This window comes from Camelus bactrianus, chromosome 10 (genome assembly GCF_048773025.1).
Source record: "Camelus bactrianus isolate YW-2024 breed Bactrian camel chromosome 10, ASM4877302v1, whole genome shotgun sequence".
Classification (NCBI taxonomy): domain Eukaryota; kingdom Metazoa; phylum Chordata; class Mammalia; order Artiodactyla; family Camelidae; genus Camelus; species Camelus bactrianus.
The window spans coordinates 22,863,276-22,885,724 of NC_133548.1; the positions used below are offsets into that span (position 1 = coordinate 22,863,276).

The following is a 22,449-nucleotide window of genomic DNA, read 5'->3' on the forward strand; positions in this document are numbered from 1 at the left end:
TTTCCTGTATTTTTTGTGTATGAGTGGAATAGCCACTATTTGTGAATAAGATAACTGTCCACTCCCAAGGCTTGTAAAATTATCCAGTTGCCTAGAAACATACCAGACAAGAATTATAAACTACAATCTATTACCAACATGCTGAGTGATGTCAAACATTTTCCTGATAACCTGGTGAGAAGCCTGAATTGCTTGGATTTTTCAGTGGGGTATCAAGAAGGGTAGAGAAAAGACTATTAAAATGAACATTTAATCTCTTCCCTAAACCAGTTTTCTCATCTTCAGAAGCCTCTAGACAAAAGCAGTCATTTGTATCCTCTTTACCTCCTTTCTCATTTTGTTAATAGAATGCCATGGGATCTCTACCTCAGTTATTCCCCAGTTACTTCAAATATCCACTCAATGAAGTAATAATGATATTTACTGCTGCTGCTATTATTTCTATTATAAAAGACGATAAGAAATACACCAAAATATTGGAGAGTGGTTATCTCTGAGTGCTGGAATTAAGAGTACTTTTCTTTTTTTTTACTTTCCAGGCCAAATTTTCTATAGTAATGTGCAACACTTATTTTTTTCTTGAACAGTAATTTTTTAAAAGAAATATGGTTCAAAGAAAAAGTTAAGGTGTCAATAAGACATTAGCAAATTGAATCCAACAATGTATAAAAAGAATTACATACCATGATCAAGTGGGATTTATTCTGGGCATGCAAGGCTGGTTCAGCATTTGAAAATCAGTTCCTATAATCTTATCACATCAATAGGCTAAAGAAGAAAAATCACATGATCATATCAACAGATGCATATAAACCACCTGACAAAATCTAACAACCATTTATGATAAAAATTCTCAGCAAATTAGGAATAGAGGAGAACTTTCTCAACTTCATTTAAAAAAATGTACAAAAAACCTAGAGCTAACATAATACTTAATGATGAGAAACCAGATTTTTCCTACTAAGACCAAGAACAAGGCAACATTTCCTCCCACCACTCCTTTTCAACATCATACTGGGAGTCCTAGCTAATGCAATAGAAAAAAAAGAAAGAAATAAAAGATTTACAGATTGAGAAGGTAGAAATAAAGCTGCCTTTGTTCACAAATGACATGATTATCTATGCAAAAAATCCAAAAGAACCTCAAAAAACTTCCTGGAACTAATAAGTAATTATAATAAGGTTGCCAGATACAATGCTAATATATAAAAATCAATCAATTTCCTGTATACCATCAACAAACAAGTTTGAATTTAAAAACACAGTATCATTTACATTAGCACTCCAAAAATGAAATACTTAGGTAGAAACCTAACAAATTATGTGTAAAATCTATATGAGGAAAATTATCATGAAAGAAATCAAAGGAGAAAAAAATGTAAAGGTTGTTCCATGTCCATAGATAGGAAGACTAAATATTGTCAAGATGTGAGTTCTTTCAAACTTGATTTATAGATTCAATGCAATACTCATCAAAATCCCAATAAGTTATTTTGTGGATATTAGCGAACTAATTCTAAAGTTTATATGGAGAGAGGCAAAAGACCCATAATAGTCAATGCAATATTGAAGGAGGAGAACAAAATTGGAAGACCGACACTACTCAACTTCAAGACTTACTATAACGCTACAGTAATCCAGAGAGTGTGGTACTGGTGAAAAAACAAATAAATATATCAGTGGAACAGAACAGAGAGCCCATAAATAGATTCACGTAAATGTAGTCAGTTAATCCTGAACAAAGGAGCACAAGCAATACAATGGAGAAAACGCAGTCTTCTCAACAAATGGTGCTGAAACAACTGGACGGATGCAAAAAAAATGACACTAGCCATGGATCTTACATCTTTCACAAAAATTAACTCAAAATGGATTATAGACCTAAACGTAAAGTGCAAAACCATAAAATTCCTAGATCACATAGGAGGACATCTAGATGACCCTGGGGGTGGTGACAAGTTTTTAGATACAATTCCAAAGGCATTATCCATGAAAGAAATAATTGATAAGCTGAACTTCATTAAAAGCTTGTTCTCTGAGAAAGACCCTGTTAAGAGAATGAGAAGGCAAGACTCAGACTGGGAGAAAACATTTATAAAAACACACCTGATAAAGGACTGTTACCAACATATACAAAGAACTCTTAACACTCAACAATAAGAAAACAACATGATTAAAAAAAGAGCCAATAACCTGAACAGGTATCTCACCAAAGAAGATATACAGATGATAAATAGTCATAGGAAAGATGCTTAACATGATACATCATTAGGGAAATGCAAATTAAAACAACACTGAGATCCCACTACACACCTATTAGAATGGCCAAAATCTGAACTATGTAAACTCCAAATGCTGATGAGGATGTAGAGCAAGAGGAACTCTGATTCACTGCTGATGAGAATGCAAAATGGTCCTGCCACTATGGAAGACAGTCTGGCAATTTCTCACAAAACTAAATATACTCTTACCATGCAATCCAGCAGTTATGCTCCTTGGTATTTACCCCAAGCAGCTGAAAACTTATGTCCACACAAAAACCTACACATGGATGTTTACAGCTTTATTCACAATTGCCAAAACTTGGAAGCAACCAAGATGTCTTTAAGTAGATGAGTGGGTAAATAAACTTTGATACATTCAGACAATGGATTATTATTCAATGTTTAAAAAAAGTGTTTAAAGAATTCAGTCTGAAAAGGCTATACACTATGATTCCAACTATACGACATTCTGGAAAAGGTTGTGGAGACAGTAGAAGATCAGTGGATGTCAGAGGTTTGGGGAGAGAAGGACAAACAGGTAGAACACGGAAGATTCTCCGGGCAGTGAAAATACTCTGTATGATATGATAATAGCAGATAACATGTCACTATACATTTTCCCAAATCCACAGAATGTATAACACCAAGAGTGAACTCTAATGCAAACTATGGACTGTGGGTGATGATGAGTCAATGTAGGTTCATTGATTGTAAAAAAATGTACCATTCTGGTGTGGTAAATTGGCGGTGAAGTATGTGGAAGGAGAGGGTATATGGGAACTATTTCTTGTTCAGTTTTGCTGTAAATCTGAAACTATTCTAAAAATAAAGTTTATTTTTAAAAATTAATACAATTGAAACAGAAAACTAAATAGCCACTGGAATGGAGCCAAGAGAAGGTTTAGGGGTGAGGTGAGCATCCAAAGGGCTAGGCAGGATAATTCTTCTGCTTAAACCTTGGTCCCAAACATGTCAACATTTTATTCTCTGTCTTCCCAATTAATACCAGACCCTTCCTTCCTAATCTAATTCCCCTTTTCTACAACAAATCAAAGGTTTTTCAAGTCCTTTTCAACTAAAGCCCATTAAAATAATGGCTGCCACAATATCTAGGCACTGAGAGCACATGCTGCTACTGTCATCTGAGGGTTCCTCTATGGGACTCTCAGTCATCCTCAGAAGAGCTCCTCAGAAGAGCAAAATGCTGAAAAATGTCTAACTAGTTGGTCCAGTGAGTGACCTTAAGTGTGAAGTCATTCACTTTTGAGAAATACCCAGGTTCATCAATGACAAACCAACATCATCAAAATATAAGAGACAGCTGCCTCGGGACCTTGTACAACCATGGCAGTACCAACCCTCATGATACTGCTCTGATCATAAAGCAGGAGATGGAGTTAGGAGCAAGGCTGGGTGAAACAGAAGGCATGCTTAACTTTGGCCTAGCTTCTGTCACTGGGCATTCTCTTGCCTTTTATTCTGTGACAAAGACAGGATTTTATGAATAACGATAACGAAAATATTAAGAGCTACCATATGCGTGCAGCATCCCATGTGTTTCTGATTTATTTCTCAGGTAGGCAACAATATTTTCATTTTGTGTTAGGGGAACTGAAGCCCACAATGGTGACAACATGTAAACAGTGTTATGCAGCAGGTAAGCTATGGGGCAAAGATTCACCTTGGATCAACCTCTGACAACCACTCAATATAGTAACCTCCTTCTGAAAAGAAAAATGAGCCTCTGAGAACGAGGATTTAGACCACTGGAAAGCAACCTGGCACAGATGAGAGTACTCGGAATGGGAAGTCAGAGACCCTGGATGTTAGTCAGACCTGTCTTCCAGAATCAACCAGCTGTGTGACTTTGGACAAGTCACTGAATCTCTCAGGGCCTCAGGCTCCTGAGCTACTAAAAATGAAAAGCCAAACTCAGTCTCCCATTGATCTCTAATATGATACAGCTGCACAAATTTTACACTCTTGGAGCTAATTCACTAACCCAAGTTAGCTTCTAATCACATTTGTTGTGAAAACAAGATCAGATATCAGGGGACCAGGAATCTGAGCTAGAAGTTGTTAAGGTGACATAGTCAAAATAAGAAGTAAAAAAGAATGCAGAACCCTCCTTTACCTTTGGCAATGCTGCCCTATCAAGAGATTATCATCTCTCCTACCTTTAACCAGGCTTATTTAGAAAGTCACATAAAACCTGCTGGCCAGTCTCCTCTAGCACTAGGAGTCCACTAGTCCCCAACTCCATCTGCCCTCAGTGCTGATCTGTCTGTATCATTTAGCACTGCTGATGCCCCCAGTCTTCTCTCCTCCCATGGTTTCTGTGACCCTGGACTTCTCTGGCTTTCTGTTTATCAGCTTCATCTCTGCAATTTTACACAGTCTCCAGGTGACTGTGATTGAGAAACCCCAAGGGTTTTCAACCTCAACACTACTGACATTTGGAGTTCATAGCTCTTTGTTGTGGAGGGAAATGGCCTGTGCATTGTAAAATATGTAGCAGCAGCCCTGGCCTCTATGTAGTAGATGAGAGTAGCATTGCTCCCTCACTCCCAATTGTGACAACCGCAGTCTCCAGACATTGTTAAATGTCCTCTGGGGGCAAAATCACCTTCTCTCTAAACCCTCCTCCTTAGCAACTTCATCCCATCTTTGCAATTCAACTACCACCCCCACAGAGATGGCTGCTAAGCCTGGATTTTCTCTCTAGGTCTCCAGTCCCACAGTTCCTTTTGATGTGTATCTCCACCTGGACACTTTTCTATTACTTACAGCATCAAGCCTCAAACTGAATCCTCTCCCTTCTCCTCATCATTGTCATTGCTAATATTTGAAGCACTTACATATTAGGCAATATTCTAAGCACTTTATATGTGTTACTTCAGTTAATCATCATGATACCATGAGGTGGCAATTATCATTATATCAATTTTATAGGTGAAAAATTGAGATACAGTCAGGGTAAGAAACTTGTCCAAATTCACATACATAGTAGGTGGCAGAGTTAGAATTTGAACCCACATAGTTTGACTACATAGTCTGCCTTCTAACCACACTGTTCTTTAATATCTTCCCTTAAGACCTTGTCCTGTTCCCCCTTTCCTCCTCAACGATACCACGGTTTAGACAACCACCCAGGCTCTAAACTCCGGAGTTGTTTTATTTTCTCCACCAGATAATAGGTCTCTTGACTTAATATCTGGAGGAGAAATTATGACATCTTTGCTTAGGGTCTTGCACATATGGCAGTCAACATATTGTGACTGAGTGTCAGAAGCCGTCCCACATCTGCCTCTCTGCCACAATCTGGCTGGGGAGGTCTGCCCTGTATCTATGAACACCCCTTCCTGCATCCCCTTCCCACTACTTTCCACTAAGCAACTGTACCCATTCTCTAGACCCAAATGCTCCATTTAAGCTCCACCTGCCCCTTCACCTAGACCTTTTAACCCAGCCCCACTCACCTTGCACTAGTAGCTTGCTGAAGCAAAATTCCAAGTCACAAAGAGCTTCTGAGTGATTTGAAGAAACTATTTAGGATTCTGATGTGACCTCCAACTTGTCCTAGGCTAGCATTCTCTCCTTTCTCAACTCCACTTGGCCCTGAATCCCCAGCTTTCTAATGTTGACTTCAAACCCCACCCTTGGCCCTTCTAACTAAACATACCCTCAAGCTCTCTCCCTCTTGGTGTTCAGACCTCAGATTTGCCTTAGACAGTCTCTGGCTTGGCTTGAAGCTCTGACTCTCAGAATCACAGTCTCTTAGACAGGAACCCAGATGTCAGTCAGGACACTGCAGCCCTCCTCTATCTGTCAGAGTGCTTCTCCTGAGACTGTACGTTTTGGTACTCGAGCCTAAGTACTGTACTGCGTGTTCTTCACCAGCTCCATGCGTATGACCCTGCAATATGCTTCTTCTGAATTTCCTCCCTTTCATGGTTTTCCCTCCCTTACATACAAACGTAAGTACACACGTACACACACACACACACACACAGAGCATTAAAGGCTCATTACTAAAAACATAATATGACTGGTCCCATTTTACAGATGAAGCTGAAGGCTCAGACAAATCAAGTCACAGAGGTGATGAGCACCAGTATATGGACTCAGGTTATCTGGCTCTGAAGTCTGCGCTCTTTCATCATAACAGGAAAGGAAAGCATGGCACACTCAATCTTTTTCCCCTGGAAGTCTAAACAAACTCTATGTTGGTATATTCTTCCAAACCCATCTTCTATAAGCAAAAAGTTAATAACTTCCTACAACTATTAATAATTCCATATAGCAATCATAGAAAGGCAATTTATTGCATTATTAGCCCTGTGGCCTTGGAACAAGTCATTAAGCCTTTTGAATATTTGTTTCTTCATCTGTAAAATGGGGATTATAATGTCTAACTAATAGACTGAGTTAGGAATTAAGGCAATATCATCAAGTCTATTTCACCTGCTCAATAAGTAAACAAAAGCCATTCAACCAAGGGATGGATGGTCATTAACTGGAACACTGGGTTGAATGAAGCTCTCTACACAACTGTAGAGACCTGATGGATTCTGCCCTTTGGCTAAATGCAGAGTCAATCAGGGGAGAGGCCTGGTTTTCAAATTTTACATTCATATATACATACAGGCATCTATATAAACCTGATTGGCTGAGAGTTGCATTCTGTAGCTTTAGCCTTAAGACATCAAAAAAGAAAAAACCCACATTTCTCCTCGAGCAAACCCAAGTTTTGAACTAAGAGGAAAGGGGGAAAGGGGGGATAAGAAAGAAGGAGGCCCTTAAAGTCTGGGTGGTTTTTATCACTATTATTACAGTAAAGTTTTATATCTAGATATCCAGGCTTCTAAATTAAACGTCAAATACAATCCTGCACTGGAAATGTGAAGCGTGGCTGCTATGGGGGAGTCCTGACAGCTCCACTCCCTTCTTCACATTGGCCACATAATAAGCCCTTTAAGCTTTGGCAGAGAGTATATTATCAAGCTCCTGTCAGTGCAGAGGAGCTGGAGTAGGGGGAGAAGGACATCACAATGTGTTAATTTTATTAAGCCATTTAAAGCTCAATCCCTTTGATTTCTAACAATGCTCTAGCCCACCAGGCAGCTCAGAGACCATGTCCACCCAGGTTTTTAAATGCCTAGAGTCAATTGTTACAGTGCTTCAATTAGGAGCTCTGGGGCTCCACTAGGAAGAAAACAGATAAAGGGTAAAGCCGCAGGGGAAGGGAGAAAGGGAAGTAGAAAGGGAACCAGAATCTCAGTGGTGTTTACTTTAAAGTGAGGCTATATCTCCCAATGTGTCTCTTAAATGCCACACGTGATTTCTTTTGTGACTTTTAATTTCTTTAGTTGGCACCAGGCAGTTTTGTTAACTAGAGAGTTTTCTCCATAACAATAAACATAATTGCTTCTATGAATTGATTTCTTGTTTCTATTGGGAATATATGGACACACAGTTGCACACTCCCCAAGGAAGATATATTTGCCTTGACTTGAATGAGCAACAGAGCTACACTGAACTAACACCGGCAAGGCAGCAGCAGGCAAGGCCCACAGTCAGAGCCACACAGCAACGTCGAGGGGTCTCAACTATGGAGACATAACTCAACTTATTTGCTTGTCATTATCACTCAAAGAGGTAGCCATGACCCTTTAAAAATTGCAATCCATAAGGGTCACTGATCCTGGAAGTATTAACTGATCAAAGTGCAGAACTGAGTTAGTTATAAACAGGTGGCTTATTTTTCTCCACCAGGATTGGAAGGTCTCTTGAACTCTTGGAGACAGGTGAGCGGAGATGGGCGAGGAGGGAAACTGCGCCCATGTACCCTTGCCCCTCTGCTGGAAACAGTGGTGGTTCTGAGCACCAGGAAAAAGCTAGTAGCAGCCACCATTTACAGGATGTTGTAGTAAGCATTTTAAATGGATTATCTCATTTAATTTTCCTAACAACTCAATGAAGTATGTACTGTTATCATCTATTTTGCAGCTGAAAAAACAAAAAAAACCTGAAAAATGGAGAGGTTAAGAACAGGACCTGCCCACGACTTTATTAGTTATCAACTCTGGAGGGGATGTGTCTCAGTGCAGTTTGCTACCAGTTTGAGCTTTTAATAACTGTAAAATACTTCCTCTCCCTGACAGAGGTTAACATTAGATTTCTGATCCTCATTCCTATCCAGAAGAGGAAAGGAGAAAGAAAAAAGACTATTCACTATGACAATTCAAGTAAAGGGCTGAAAAAAGTGATTCAGACAGTAATCTCTCTCTCAACAGCTTTATTGAGACATAATATGTATTATTCAATTCACCCACTTAAAGTATACAATTCAGTGGTTTTAGTATACTCAGAGTTGTGTGATCATCATCACAATCAATAGAATATTTTCGTCACCACAAAAAGAAATTTCATATCCTTTAGTAGTCACTGCCCCTCATTTCTCCATCTCCCTCAGCCCCAAGCAACATATCTATTTTCTTTCTCTAAAAATTTGCCTTTTCTGGACATTTCATATAAATGGAATTATGCAACACTTGGTCTTTTGTGAATAACTTCTTTCACTCAGCATGATGCTTCTGAGGGTCACCCTTGTTGCAGCATGTGTCAGTGGTTCACTTCTTTTCAGTGCCAAACAGTACTCCACTTTACACATATATACCACGTTTCATTTATCCACACGTTGTTGTTTCCACATTCTAGCTAGTGTGAATAATGCTGCTATGAACACTGGTGTGTTTTCATTTCATTGGTGTTTTCATTTCTCTTGGGTATACACCAGGAATGGAATTGTTGAATGATATGGCAACTCTACATTTAACCTTCTGAGGAACTGCCAGATTGTTTTCCAAAGTGACTACACCATTTTATATTCCTCCTAGAAATGTATGAGGGTTCCAATTTTTCCATATCCTTGTCAAATGGACAAAACTACTCTTATGGGAAAACTACAGAGCTATAGTACTAAAAGCTGTCAACCTTCTCCAGCTCTGCTGAAATTGCCTGGGTGACCTTGGGCAAGAACCTTTACTCTGGTGTCCTCACATATATATACACACATACATACATACAATGGAACACCACTCAGCCATAAAAAAGAACAAAATAATGCCATCTGCAGCAACATGTATGAACCTGGAGATTGTCATACTAAGTGAAGTAAGCCAGAAAGAGAAAGAAAAATACCACATGATATCATTTATATGTGAAAGCTAAAAAAAAAAGAGACAAACGAATTTATCTACAAAACAGAAAGAGACTCACAAAGAAAACCAACTTGTGGTTACCAGTGGGGAAGGGGAGTGGAGACATAAATTGGGAGTCTGGAATTTGCAGATACTAACTACTATATATAAAATAGATAAACAGCAAGGTAGGTCCTACGGTATAGCACAGGGAATTATATTCAATACCTTGTAACAGCCTATAATGAAAAAGAATATGAAAAGGAATTTATATATATAAATAACTGAATTACTATGCTGCACACCAGAAATTAACACAACATTGTAAATCAACTATATTTCAATTAAAAAAAAGAAGGGTATGAGGAGAAAATAGTTAGCAAAGATAACAGTCATATTGCTAGGGATGACGGGCTCTATGTATAAGTATCTACTCATCCATGGGTTCAACAATAGTGTGGGGGTGCATAACATAAAGTAGGACAAATCTGAAGTTAAGTCCTGATCCCATCGCTTACTAGCAAGTTATTTAACCCCCTTAGTCTTGGACTGCCTATCCATAAAACAGGGCAAATAATATTTCTTTTCATATGGTTGTTGTAATAGATAATGCGTAGCTATTACTATGTGCCAGGTACCAGGCTAGAAGGGCTTGAGAATACAGAGATAAAATAAACACAATTCATGCTTTCCAAGATTACTACTTAACAACTTCTTTTTTAAAATGCAAAGTGAAGAAATAGGTCAATAATTCTAATAACCCTCCAACCAAAGGAATACTTTTGGATGAATCAGCTTGACAACTGAGGCATCTCAGTTCTCTGTTTCAGTCGGTTGAATAAACACTGCCCCAGTGAATACTTTTATCTTAGGGCAGGGCAAGGACGAGCACGAGACCTGACTTGATTCTGGTGAGTAACAGGACACTAACACCAAGAATTCAAGTTAGGTTTTGCTTATATCCATCACTATTTGTACATGTAAAACCTATCATTTTAACAACAGTCTGATTAGCCCAGGAGTGAAGAACTGGGCTGTGTTCCATGTCAGTGATATCAGCTATTAAAAAGGACTGTAAAATTCTCTTGCAGTTATTAAATGCTAAATAAAAATAAAATAGGAAAACAATTCTCAGTTCTGTTTAACTGATTTCATGTTGCTAGACATTCTTTAGTTTCACGCTTCAGTAGGAATATCTTTAGAGATTGGAGAAAAGAAGAAGGAAAAGAGCCTGATTATGTTCTAGACAGCCTTAGCATGATTAGATCCCACTCCAGTCAGACAGAAAAATGTGAGCCACGTGGCTCAAGTTTAAGATGCTTTTTTTGAGGATCACTTCTTATTAAATTAGTATGAATTCAAGATACACAAATGTGGTTTTAACTGTTTTGTTTCAAGCACACTAGCGATAGTAATCAGTGAATGGTGCATCTTAGATGGAAAGAAAAGCAATCAATACATAATAGGAAAGTGGTTATTATTAACTGCCTAATAACAGGTTAGTGTGAGCTTAGCTTGTTATGCTTTTGGTTCAATGCTTCCTGGGAGACTGGGCAGGGGGAAGGAAGGGAAGGGAATCAATGTGTTTTCTAAGTTTCAGTTTCCTCTGGGTAAACTATGAAAGATAACTGCATAGTCACTACAAAGGAAAGCTGTAAAGAACTCAGACGCATTAAATTTCCTAAAAATCCAGGTCCAGACATATACACATGTACACACCTCAGTTAACTACATCTTTTAACTTCCCTAAAATCTAGCACAAATGTAAGAAACCTAGAGACTAAAATCTTGCTTTGTGCAACAGATGTTTCTGAAAAGTATGGCTGAACAAAAGAGTTTGCAAACTGGATCATGTCAGACATATTAGGATTATTTAATAGACCACTTTCAATTAAACAAAATAAAGAGTGTTATTAAAAATAACCTCCTTCCACCGTATGCAAGTTCTACACCCCTGGAGGTCTGTACCCTTTAAAGCAGGGCTCACCACAGCAGCATGCAAGCGCACAACCCCATCTGGATTTGTGCCTTATTTGCCAGCCACCACTGGCTCTCATACCTGTCCTCAGGCTCGGCCCTAGTGGCTGGGATTTGCTGTCTCCTGCTGTCCCTCTGGTTTTAGAACTCAGCCTACTCCTGGACCACAGCATGGGCCCTGATCATCCTAATACCTGACCAGGACTCCTTTCCCTTTTTTTTTTGGCTTTGCTACTTCTCTGTTGGACATAACCTTTAAAGGAATCCTTCCACTCAGGCAGCCGGGACTGATGACTCAGTTTACCTCCCTTTACCCTTCCTTACTCCTCCTTTGCTACCTCAGCTCAACTGATCTGTTTTCTAAGCCTAGACTTCTATGTATTTCATTTTTTTCAAGGTTGAAATCATTGGACTTACTTACAAGAGCTCTTCTGGCTATTTGCTGAAAGGAATGAAAAAACCCAAAAACACAAGCGGGCAGGAAAAACAGCACAGTTCCTAGGCCCCCTCCCCCAGGCCAACCGAGTCAGCAACGCCGGGAGGCGGCCCGGGACTGCATTTTCACAAGTCCTCTAGGTGATCTGCATGCACACTGAAGTTTAAGAACCACCAAGCTGAAGAAAAGAGGGTGTCTGACAAATATTTTGGACAAAATGAGGCATCTCATTAAAGAAGTCCGAATTACTGATAAAATGTTTAAGAATATTGAAGATATTCTGTGTAATAAAACCACAGCTATAGTAAAATTTTTGTAAAATATCTTAGAAGTATATTTCCATATGAAAAACTGTTTAGAAGTTACATGCCAAACTTTTAATAGTGGTTAACTTAGGGAAATTCATTTTAGTTTTCCTCTATGGATATTCATATTTTTAATCTATAAGCATATATTATTTTATAATTTTGAAAAATGGTTAATCTAAGCATCTTCCACCCCTCTCCAGCAAAACTGAGAGGTAAAAATTAACTCAGTCCCCAGCAGACCTCAGTGTCTGGACTAATCAAGCTTTGCGAGGCTTTAGGGAATTCTAGAGGAAGTGAGGCAGAGACAGTGTTCAGTGCTCCATGAGTCAATCAGTGCTTCTATGTAAAGCTGCTGTGCCAGGAAGTGACAAGTCATAAAGCCTGAGAGATTCTGCCCTTCTTAAATAGGCCAACTTAAAAAGGGGATGGTGGGGTTGGAAGGGAAAACAGAACAGACTAAAAACTTATAGGTTCTTTTGGAAGACACCAATTTATTTCTGGGAAACTTTTCCTTGTTGCAGAAATTATGCATTTATTTAGCCCCTTTTTTCACCCCCTCTGTGATCTGGCAATCATTCTGCAATTATGTTGGTCCTTCTTCAAGCTGGCTCCAGGTAAAAATTCCATACACAAATGGTAGACTAAAAAGTGGCTTGAAAATAAAATAGATTGGTGGAAAATTAAACAGGGTGAGATAAAGATAAGATAAAAGAAAAGTAAGTGTGTATAAACATATCCAAGGTGAAGTGTGGCCTTAGTGAATATCCTTTAGCTTATGATACATCATGGGAAAATCTTGAGGCTTCCACAGGTTGCTCTCCTGGGACCACTCAATTCTTTCACCTCTGGCAAGTTTCCCATCAGAAGTACTATACATAAAGGATCCCAAAGCACTTTACCTGTATCATCATTACGCACAGAAACCACTCAGTGTGATTTGTACACATTCTCTCACTCTTCACTGTCTATAAGCATGTGGGTGTGGCAGAAAGAGAAAAAACAAGATAGCTGTTGTCCCAGAAACCAGAGAAACTCAGTTAAAAAAAAAAAAAACTTTGTTGTCTCTAATAATTAATTAGTTCATCTTCACTAGAGGAAAACTACTTTGGTATAAATAGTTTTGAGGGGGGAAAGGGGTCTTTCTACTTTGAAAATTGGTAAAGGTTACCCCAATTTTTTCCTCTCAAGATACTTCCTACCTCTGGGTCCCTAACTACACCAGAAGACAAGCAATATTACCAACGTCCCAATACTTTCAATGCTGTACGAAGAGAAAATTATCATGTAGACTGGTAACTGCAGCCACCTTTTGAAGAGGCTGTCATTGTCTGTGGCTCTGCCTCATTCAGTGCTTCGGATTAGAAGACGGAGGCACAATGTGATTATACGGCAGAAAAGAGATGAAGCCCAGTGCTCGCAGCATCATATAAAAGAGCACAGGCACTGCAGTCAGAATTTGAATCTCAGCTCTAAATTATACTCTACTGGGGACAACAGGCCCTACCTCTCTGAGCCTCGGTGTTTTTATCAATAAAATGAGAATAAAAGCTATTTACAAGGTTACTGCAATGATCACAAGTATGTAAGAAGAGAGGGGGAACAGGAGGTAGTGCTTAATGGGTACAGTTTCAGTTTGGGATGATGGAAAACGTTCTCTGGAGATAGATGGTGGTGATGTACAACAATGTGAATGTACTTAAGGTCACTCAACTGTACACTTAAAAATGGTTGAAATGGTAAACTTCATTAAGTATATTTTACTACAAATTTTTTAAAAAGGCATGTAAGGTTCTTAGCACAGTGCCTGGCTCTTGGTAAGTGCTCAAGAAATGCTAGTCTTATTTCTCTCATAAAAATCTTGAGATTAAAAAAAAAACCAACACAAAAAGCCAAACAAAATCATGCTCCTTTCCGTATTTAACTGTGAGAGGATTTGATTCTCAGGCAGAGCCAGCTGGCACCAATACCAGGCAGTGCCACAGCAAGTGTCTGGGTAGGAGAAGGGAGGCTGTGTTAGTCATAATCCCTCCGGCATGCTCAGTTCCCAGCCCACCCCCAACCCTGGTATAACCCTGGCATGGAGTCTCCCGGAATATCAATCAGACAGCCCCCAACATCTTGCAGAGAAAGCAGGAAGCTTAAACTATTTCCCAGACCAGACTCCAGGTCATGAGGACAAAAGCATGCACAGTGGCAACTGGCTTCTGTAAGTGGGGGTGTGACAAGACGCTAGTACTGAACTGGATAGGGCTGAGCTTATTCCAGTCCCCAGCATTAAGCTGATTATATCTTGGATGCCTTTGGCTGGATTTAATGGACACACAGGCCAGTACTCTCAAAGGCCCAGTAAAGGAAAATTAAAAATGCACTTGTCTGCAGTTCAGAGGAAACAATTAATGATTATGTGTTGTTAAGTCATAAAATAGAGAAAGGGAAAAATAGATGAGTTATCTCTAGATATTAGAACACTGTTTTTGATGGGCAGGCTTAATTAGACCTTGATGCAATGTTCAGATAGATGGCCATTAACATCCCTTGAATTTAGCTCAAGGAGAATGAAATACTTGGGGCATCAATACCTAATTAATTCTAAAACAATACTTACTTTAGGGTCTGAGCTCTTGAACTTTAACCTTTCCACCAACTCTATCATAGCCGCCTTCAGTCCACCTGAGTCTTTGCTCTAGAAGAAAGAAAAGTTGGGGTCATTAAACAGTATTTTGTTGCTCTCTCAAACACAAACAGCATTTCATGGGACAGTGAAATGGAAAGCAATTTTTTCTTATCAGCCAAAAAACTAAACGACTTAAAAGAGCAATGCTGCTCCTCTTCCTCTTCTCTGTGGACAAAGAGGGGCAGGACATAAATTTCCCAGTGACCTGAGAGAACAATTAGAATGAAAATTAAATGCAATTTGTATAGGCTGACTCACTGCTTCATTTCAGGGCTCAACTATACCAATGTTCACTAAGGGCTGGAGCTTTGCAAAAAGAGATTTCCATCCAGGATGTCTATTTTATGACCTGGTGATTTTTATTTTAAACGTCTACATACCAAATAAAGTATACAATATTAAATATTCTTATAAAAATAAAAACAAAGAAAATGCCCCAAGATTTAATTGACAATCCAATAACAATAATTTATTGTGTGTATGTGTGTGTGTGTGTCTAGAGAGGACTCTCTCCACTACTTATACTTCAGTGTGCTGAAGTATATGTGTGTGATTGGAGAGGTCCCACTCACTGAGACACCAGACACAATCACACCTCTCCAATCACTTCAGTATATTTCAGTGTGCTCCTTTCAGTGTATGCTGCAGTTTTTGACTCAGACATAAAAGGTTTCAAATTTGGGGTCTGCATTAACTAGCTGACTAACCTCAGGGAAAGTACTGACTTTCTCAAAACTTTTTCCCTTTTTGATAAAATGAAGATAATAAACAGGGTTATTTTGAGGCTTAATTGAAATGGTGTTTGTAAAAGCAATCAGCACAGTATGTGGCACATAGTAAGTGCTCAATAAATGTCACCTATTATTATTGTTGTTATTATTGCACTGTAATGATTTAGAGCAGCACAGTCCAATAGAAATGTAATGGGAACCAGAAATGCAACCCAACATATGCATTATAGTTTTCCAGTAGTCACAAAAATTAAGTGAAATTGGTTTTAATATATTTTACTTAACTCAGTATACTCAAAATATTACCATTGTAACATTTCAACATGAGGTATTTTATCATACTAGGTCTCTGAAATCTAGTGTATATTTCACTAGCCCAATTCAATCTGGATTTGCGACATTTCAAGAGCTCCAAGCCATCCATGGCTACTGACTACTGTATTGGTTAGCACAGATTTAGAGTAAAGACTAAAGCCACACTGCCTGGATTCAAGTCCCAAATCTACCATTAGATTTGTGTGACATTATGCAAGTTACTTAGCCACTCTGCACCTCAATTTCTTTACCTGTAAAATGAAGCTAATAATAGTATCTATTTCATAGGGTTGTATTAAGATAACACGAGCTCATATATGCCAAGGTGCTTTGAACACAGCCTGGCACATGGTAGAGACAATAGATGTATGAGACATTTTTATTATTATTGTCTGTCTCCCTCACAATATATTAAATTCCTTTAGGGTTAGAACTACATCTTTTATCTCTGTATCTGTGCCCAGCATCAAGAAGATGTTTGAAAAATTCTGCTGAACAAATGAATGAATGAATATGCAATCTTTATGAATGCTCTAATACATGTGCATAGCATAATCTAAAGTCACATGAATTAGTTTATTTTCTTACCTCAACTCCTGTGGAAAAGATAGGGTCATCAACCTCATTTTACCAGTGGTGGAAAGGAAGTATGAAGAAGTAAAATGACTGCCATTTTTATGGGGGGAAGGGACAATAAAGAAGTACAATATAAACAAACACTACAATATCTGTTCTTCAAAACTGGCCTCATAATCAGTGATATCTTCCAAATTTGGGTGGATAATTCCAATTCCTCCAAAACAGGAAATACTTAGTAAGACCTCAACACATAGATTAAAATAGACTAAAGCCTAAACCCTTTTTTCCCTTGAATCTCCTTTCTCTCTCAAGTCTATACAGTAAAAGTCTGATGTAACACGACAAAGACCCATATCTGCTTTACATGTGCTCGCCAAACACAGCTTTGTTGATATTCCTATTCTGTGGGTCTAAATTTTAATACTTTGTATTTTTAAAATAATGGTTTAGAACTCTCCAAATTGCTTCACCAATTTAAATCTTTAATCTCTGGTACCACAGCCAACAAAGGAAAAGGAATCTGGAGGTCACATACCAGGGAGTGGGTGAGACCCGAAGTACCTAAAAAAAGGGTTAAGTTGCCAGACACAGTCCTGCTTTATGAGATGATTAGACAATACAGCCTGTCTGGTGATATCATTCCTCTAACCTGCTTCCCATTGGCTGAACAAGCAGGTCACTTGTCCCTAGAAAGCTTTCTTCCCCCACATCCCAGCTGCCAGCGCCCATTTCAAGCTCTTCAGCGAGAGCCCTGATGTATTATGACTTTCCCCCTGGCTCTAGAGAACAGAAAGGAATGCACCAAACTGTGTCTTAAAAACATTCAGAACAGGACGACGAAGGAATCCCTAAGAAGCAGACAGCCTGTTTGCAGGCAGATATGCCTTGTGTGGTGAGATAAGGGAACCCTTAGCCTTCTTTCATAAAAATACAGTGTGTCAGCAGAATCCTTCCTCCTTTTCACAAAGCATCAGCAGCACTGCCTACTCAGGGGACAGAAGAAAGGTACAGATTCTCCCTTCAAGAAATTCACCCATTTTATCTCCCCACCCTGCTCTCTTTGAGAATTATTCTCAAAGATTAATTGGGGCCTATATTGAGCTAGCCTCTAAATGGGTGGTGAAGTAAATCTTCCCCAATGGCTTTTGTTAACCCCCCCCCCCAAATATGCAGTTGGCCAGAAGGAAAGGCTCTTCTGGGCAGACCTGCATCTGACAGCTGCAGGGCTGGGGCAAGAGTACAAATGGAGGACTTTGGCCCCAAATCCACCTCCCTTCTTTTCTCACATCCCAGTCACTTTCTGCACCTCAAGAGGCCTTGTACATAGGTGTTTATGTGCTTCCTTCTTCCCCCAAGAACAGTGTAGATTAAAACAAGACAAGTGCTATGTAGTGACACCCACCCTTCAGAGTCTGATCAATCTGAGACGTAGGATGCTTCATAAAAGCTAACTCCTAGGGATTAACCAGAATAAAGCCAAAGAAAGGACAAACTGCCTACATTTGAAGGTATTCTTTACTCTCCAAAGCGCTTTCATATGCTCTTTCATTGGCATTTCACAGTAAGCCTAAAAAGTAGTGTATTCTCACTTTACAGCTGAGAAAATGGCTGGTAGAAATCAAATGAGGATCCAAAAATTACGGAGCTCATACACTCTTTAGCTGACATTAAAGGCAGTGTATTTTCACTTTATAATGGAGAAAAATGGTTCTGTGGAAGGCAAACGATGTCACCCAAATCACACAGCTGGTCAGTAGCAAAACCAAGATCAAAAAGGTCCAAATGAAAAAGATTTATACAAAAGAAGAGGCTGGTATCAAGAATACACGAAAAAATACATAAGGGATTCCTATAAATAAGAAAAAGCCAAAAAGCACAAAAGAAATTCCAACAAATAGTATGAACATAAGCGGAATGTGAAATGGCTAATAAACACATGAAAACATCTAAAAGATGCTCAAATTCACTTGTAATTATGGTATCATTTCTTATCCATCATACTGAAAAAAAAGTTTTGATCTGATAATACCAAGTGATGAGAGACTGAGGAAGTTGGGGATTTTCATATGTTGCTGATATAAAATCATAAACCCACTTTGAAATCACACTCCTAGCAAGCCCATTTTTCACTTTCTCCCCTTGAGAAACACTAACACATGTGTCAAGGAAGCATGCACAAAAATATTTATTGCAGCACTGTTTGTAATACTGAAAAGCTGGAAACATCCTAAGCATCCATCAATAGTGGGTGGCTAGATATACTATGGAATTAACAAACTATGGGATATGACAGCAAATAAAAAGAATGAGGTAGATCTGTATGTACCTGGGTACAAGGCAAGACATAATGTTGAATTAAAAAAATAAACTTGCAAAACAATGCATACTATATCATTTATTAAAAAAATAAAACTATTATTTTCTATGAGTGATGCATATGTATGTAAAAGACCAGAAAAGCAATGACTGAAAAGACTAGTGGGGATAGTAGTAGGAAGAGTCTTAAACTTACATATATGTATCCCTATTGTCTAATTAAGATTCAGTACACCAAAAGGGAGGGAGGGAGGAAGGGAAGACAGACCTAAGGTTTCTGCTTCAAGCGCCTCTCTCCATGAGTTTGCCTAAGTATAAATACTGGAGCACTGAGCACTGTTCCCTTCACAAGCAAACACATGAACCAACAAGTATAAAAGAGGGTTCTTCACCTAGGGTTCATGTATTGATACTGACTTCAGGGAGTTTGAAATCCCCAAAACTGTATGTAAAATTTGGAATGTACATGCACTTTTCTATGAAAAGAGACTTGAGCTTTCCTCAAAGTCCCCCTAAAATTTAACTTTCCTAGAGTAAAGAGCATTGCATAAAGAGAAAGGAGACCCAGATTCCATTCCTAGTTCCTAGTTCCAGTCCTACTAATCACTGTATGAGCTTGGAAAAGTCATTTTACATCTCTGGGTTTGTCTCTCAATTTTTAAATGAAGAAAATGGACCCAATCAGAACCTACAAATTCATTCACAGCCTACACCCTACATAACTCTTTTTTTTTTTTTTTTTTTTTTGCTGAAACTGAGCAGCAATTAACCTGCTTTAGGCAAGGCAAGCTCTCTCCAGGTGGCCACAGTTGCCCTGGCTGGCTTCTCTCATTTACATTACCTTTCTGGTCCCTGTAGACATCTAAAGTTGCTACCCCTGGAAGCAACTCTTTCTGAAAGTTTCCTAACTCTAAGGGTCCTTGTATCTGAAAGTTGGAATGTCCTTCAGAGGAGTTTAGAATACCTCATAAACACATGTTCATCCATTCACTACAAAACACAGAAATATAGCTCATTCTAACATAAACATCCTTTGAATATGGGCAAGAAGCAGAAACAAAGGTGAAATATGGTTGGTAAAGTGGCATAAGAATAAGAAGTACTTCTTGACAATCGGTCTCTGTACTTCTATGGGAGTCAGTCTAGTCTAACGCCAATAACCACCTGGGCACCAAAAGAAAAGTCATGTGTCAGTATAAATCGCTTAAATATCTAAACTGGCTCCTAAATATTGAATTCTATATTACAAAAAATCAGGAGATGCTGAATTCATAAAGAATATTGGCTGCCCTTGTGTTGGTATCATGCTTAAAAAAAAAAATCAATCCAACTTTGTCATTTTCACAAAAAGGTTCTGTTTGAGAGAAGCAATATAAAAGGATTGGAAGATTCTAAGGCATCCAATCAGAAAGCCAAGTCTTGACAAAAGGAAATGAAACTGAATTTCAGTATCACCACACCATGTCCAAAATTCTTCATCTTCTTCACATGACTTGATTTTCCAACTCCAAATCCACTCCTATGTTAGGCAACCATCTTTATATAGTTCCTCAGATCCAAAATCATTTTGGAGACTGAGAAAACCTATCAACAAGTCTCTTCAGATCTAACACTAAAACGTATGGCAAATATAACTACTCTTCACCATTTCTACTACTCTCTGCTTGCTCCTAGTCCAAGGAGCAACACTGCTCCCACTCAACCATCCTACAGTCTATTCTCTACACAGGAACTGGAGTGAAATTTTAAGGACATGAATCAGATCACTCATTCCCCTGCTTAAACAGTCTATGGCTACTCAGAATGCAGTCCAAAATCTTTATCATGGCTTACTTGGTAATCTGACCTCATCTACTACTCCTCAACCTGGAACCCTTACTCATTATACTCCAGCCATCTTTTTTATCCCTCAGTAAGCCTGTTCCATCTCAGAGCCTCTCTATTCAGACAACTATGCCTCCCTCCCCATCTTCCCACCACTGGTTCTAACTATACCCAGGTTACAACCTCAAAAAAGTCCTCCTCAGATCCTTAAACAGCCTCTCTCCCATTCCCCCATCCCAGTCACTCTCTTCTCCTTCCCCTAGTTACTCACAGCATTTATCGTTATTTGAAATGTTATTTACTGTTTAACTTGCTTATGTCTGTTTTGCTCAGACAATAAAAGCTCCATGAGACTGGCGACTTACTATTAAATCCTCTACAGCCCCAAATACTCCACCTGATTAAGTGAATAGATCAAAGGAAAAAAACACCATGCCACTAACTTCAAACAGTACATAAAAATATTTTAACAAATACTCTATTTCTAAGAATTGTGGTAAAAATTAAGTGAGGTAATACGAAGGAAGTTTATAGTAGAGCCTGGCACATAGAAAAACCTCAATAAATTTTAGTTATTGTTGTTATTGTTATTATTAATTGAGTAACAATATACTGAGTGACTGACTACTAAATATCAAGTACTGAGCTAGAGAAGTGCTGAATGGAAAAAATGAACAAAACAATCTGTTACTAACCAAAATACTCTGTAAAATATCTAGGAAGAAAATCCCAGATAGAAGGGAAAGAATAGTTTTAATAGTCTGATTAAGATATTCAGAAAGTATTTATTAAATACCTTCATACAGATTATAAACATCAGCACAACTCAGAAATGTTAAATGGAAGTGGGAATAACTGAGAGTAGAGGCAAAATGGGATGGGGGAATGAAAATGTACTTTGGGGTCAGACCTGGATTTTTGAATTATTAACTAGGTGATCTTTTGCAAAGCTCAACCTCTTTAAGTATCAGTTTTCTCATCTCTAAAATGAGAATCAGCATAGCATGGCTTATTGTGGGAGTTATATCAAGATCAACTGAAATAATGAATAAGAATCAAGTGACCTAAAGCCACTTAATAACTATTATTATTATTATTCTCCTCTGTGGAAAGTGCCTCACAATTTCAGCAGCAGAGAAGTGTTTCTAGACCCCCTTAGTTTTATAACCTCAGCTAAAGGTTAGCATTTCCATTCTTCACACACATGAAGTCAGACAGCTTATACCCTGCCAGGGCTCACGCAGCCCCAGTACAGAGAGGAGAACAGCAGGGGTGCCTATACCATCTCTCCCCCAACTGCCTGCTGGAAAGAAAATGGAGGCTATTTTCTAACCAGAAAGTAAAGGGTGTATTGCCCCTGCCTCCCCTCTGCTTCTATAAAAATTTCCCACAGTTCAGAATGTAAAACAGAATTTAAAGAGGACAACCAGCAAGACTTGTGAACCTAAAATTAGACCTACCAGCTGTGTTTTGGTTAGCTAGTGCATAAGGCACCAGCAGGACACTGAAATATACAGGAGCCTCTCCTCTGAAGACAAGCTTTTCACCAGCCTATCTACCCACCAGAATAGAGCAGGCAGAAGGAACAGAAGGAGTGGGGGCTGAACAGTTTTCACCCAAAGAAACTTGGTGTCTGAACTTCTACTTCTGCCAGACTAACTGATCTGGAATTGAACTCAGCATAGAACATCAGATAGCTCTATAACAGTAATAAGAGTAAGAGCCACTAATTGCTGAGGGATTATTATATTCTAGGCATTGTGCTAAGCTTTTTACATGTATGATCTTGTTTGTTTCTCACTACAACCCAAAAAGGAGAAATA

The 22,449-nt window shown here is 38.7% G+C and overlaps 1 protein-coding gene across 6 annotated transcripts in view; it reads right to left on the minus strand.

Annotated features, from left to right (window-relative positions):
• The window catches only part of LOC123619588 (tripartite motif-containing protein 44), a 192,524-nt gene that overhangs the window by 158,296 nt on the left and 11,779 nt on the right, over positions 1-22,449 (minus strand). For all 6 annotated transcript variants that reach the window (XR_012509624.1, XR_012509623.1, XR_012509622.1 and 3 more), the window contains exon 2: positions 14,793-14,870. Coding sequence is in view for 1 of the 6 variants with exons in the window: in XM_010964671.3 (XP_010962973.1) it covers positions 14,793-14,870 (78 nt within the window). In the remaining 5 variants the exon portion in view is untranslated. The remainder of the gene's footprint in view (positions 1-14,792; positions 14,871-22,449) is intronic.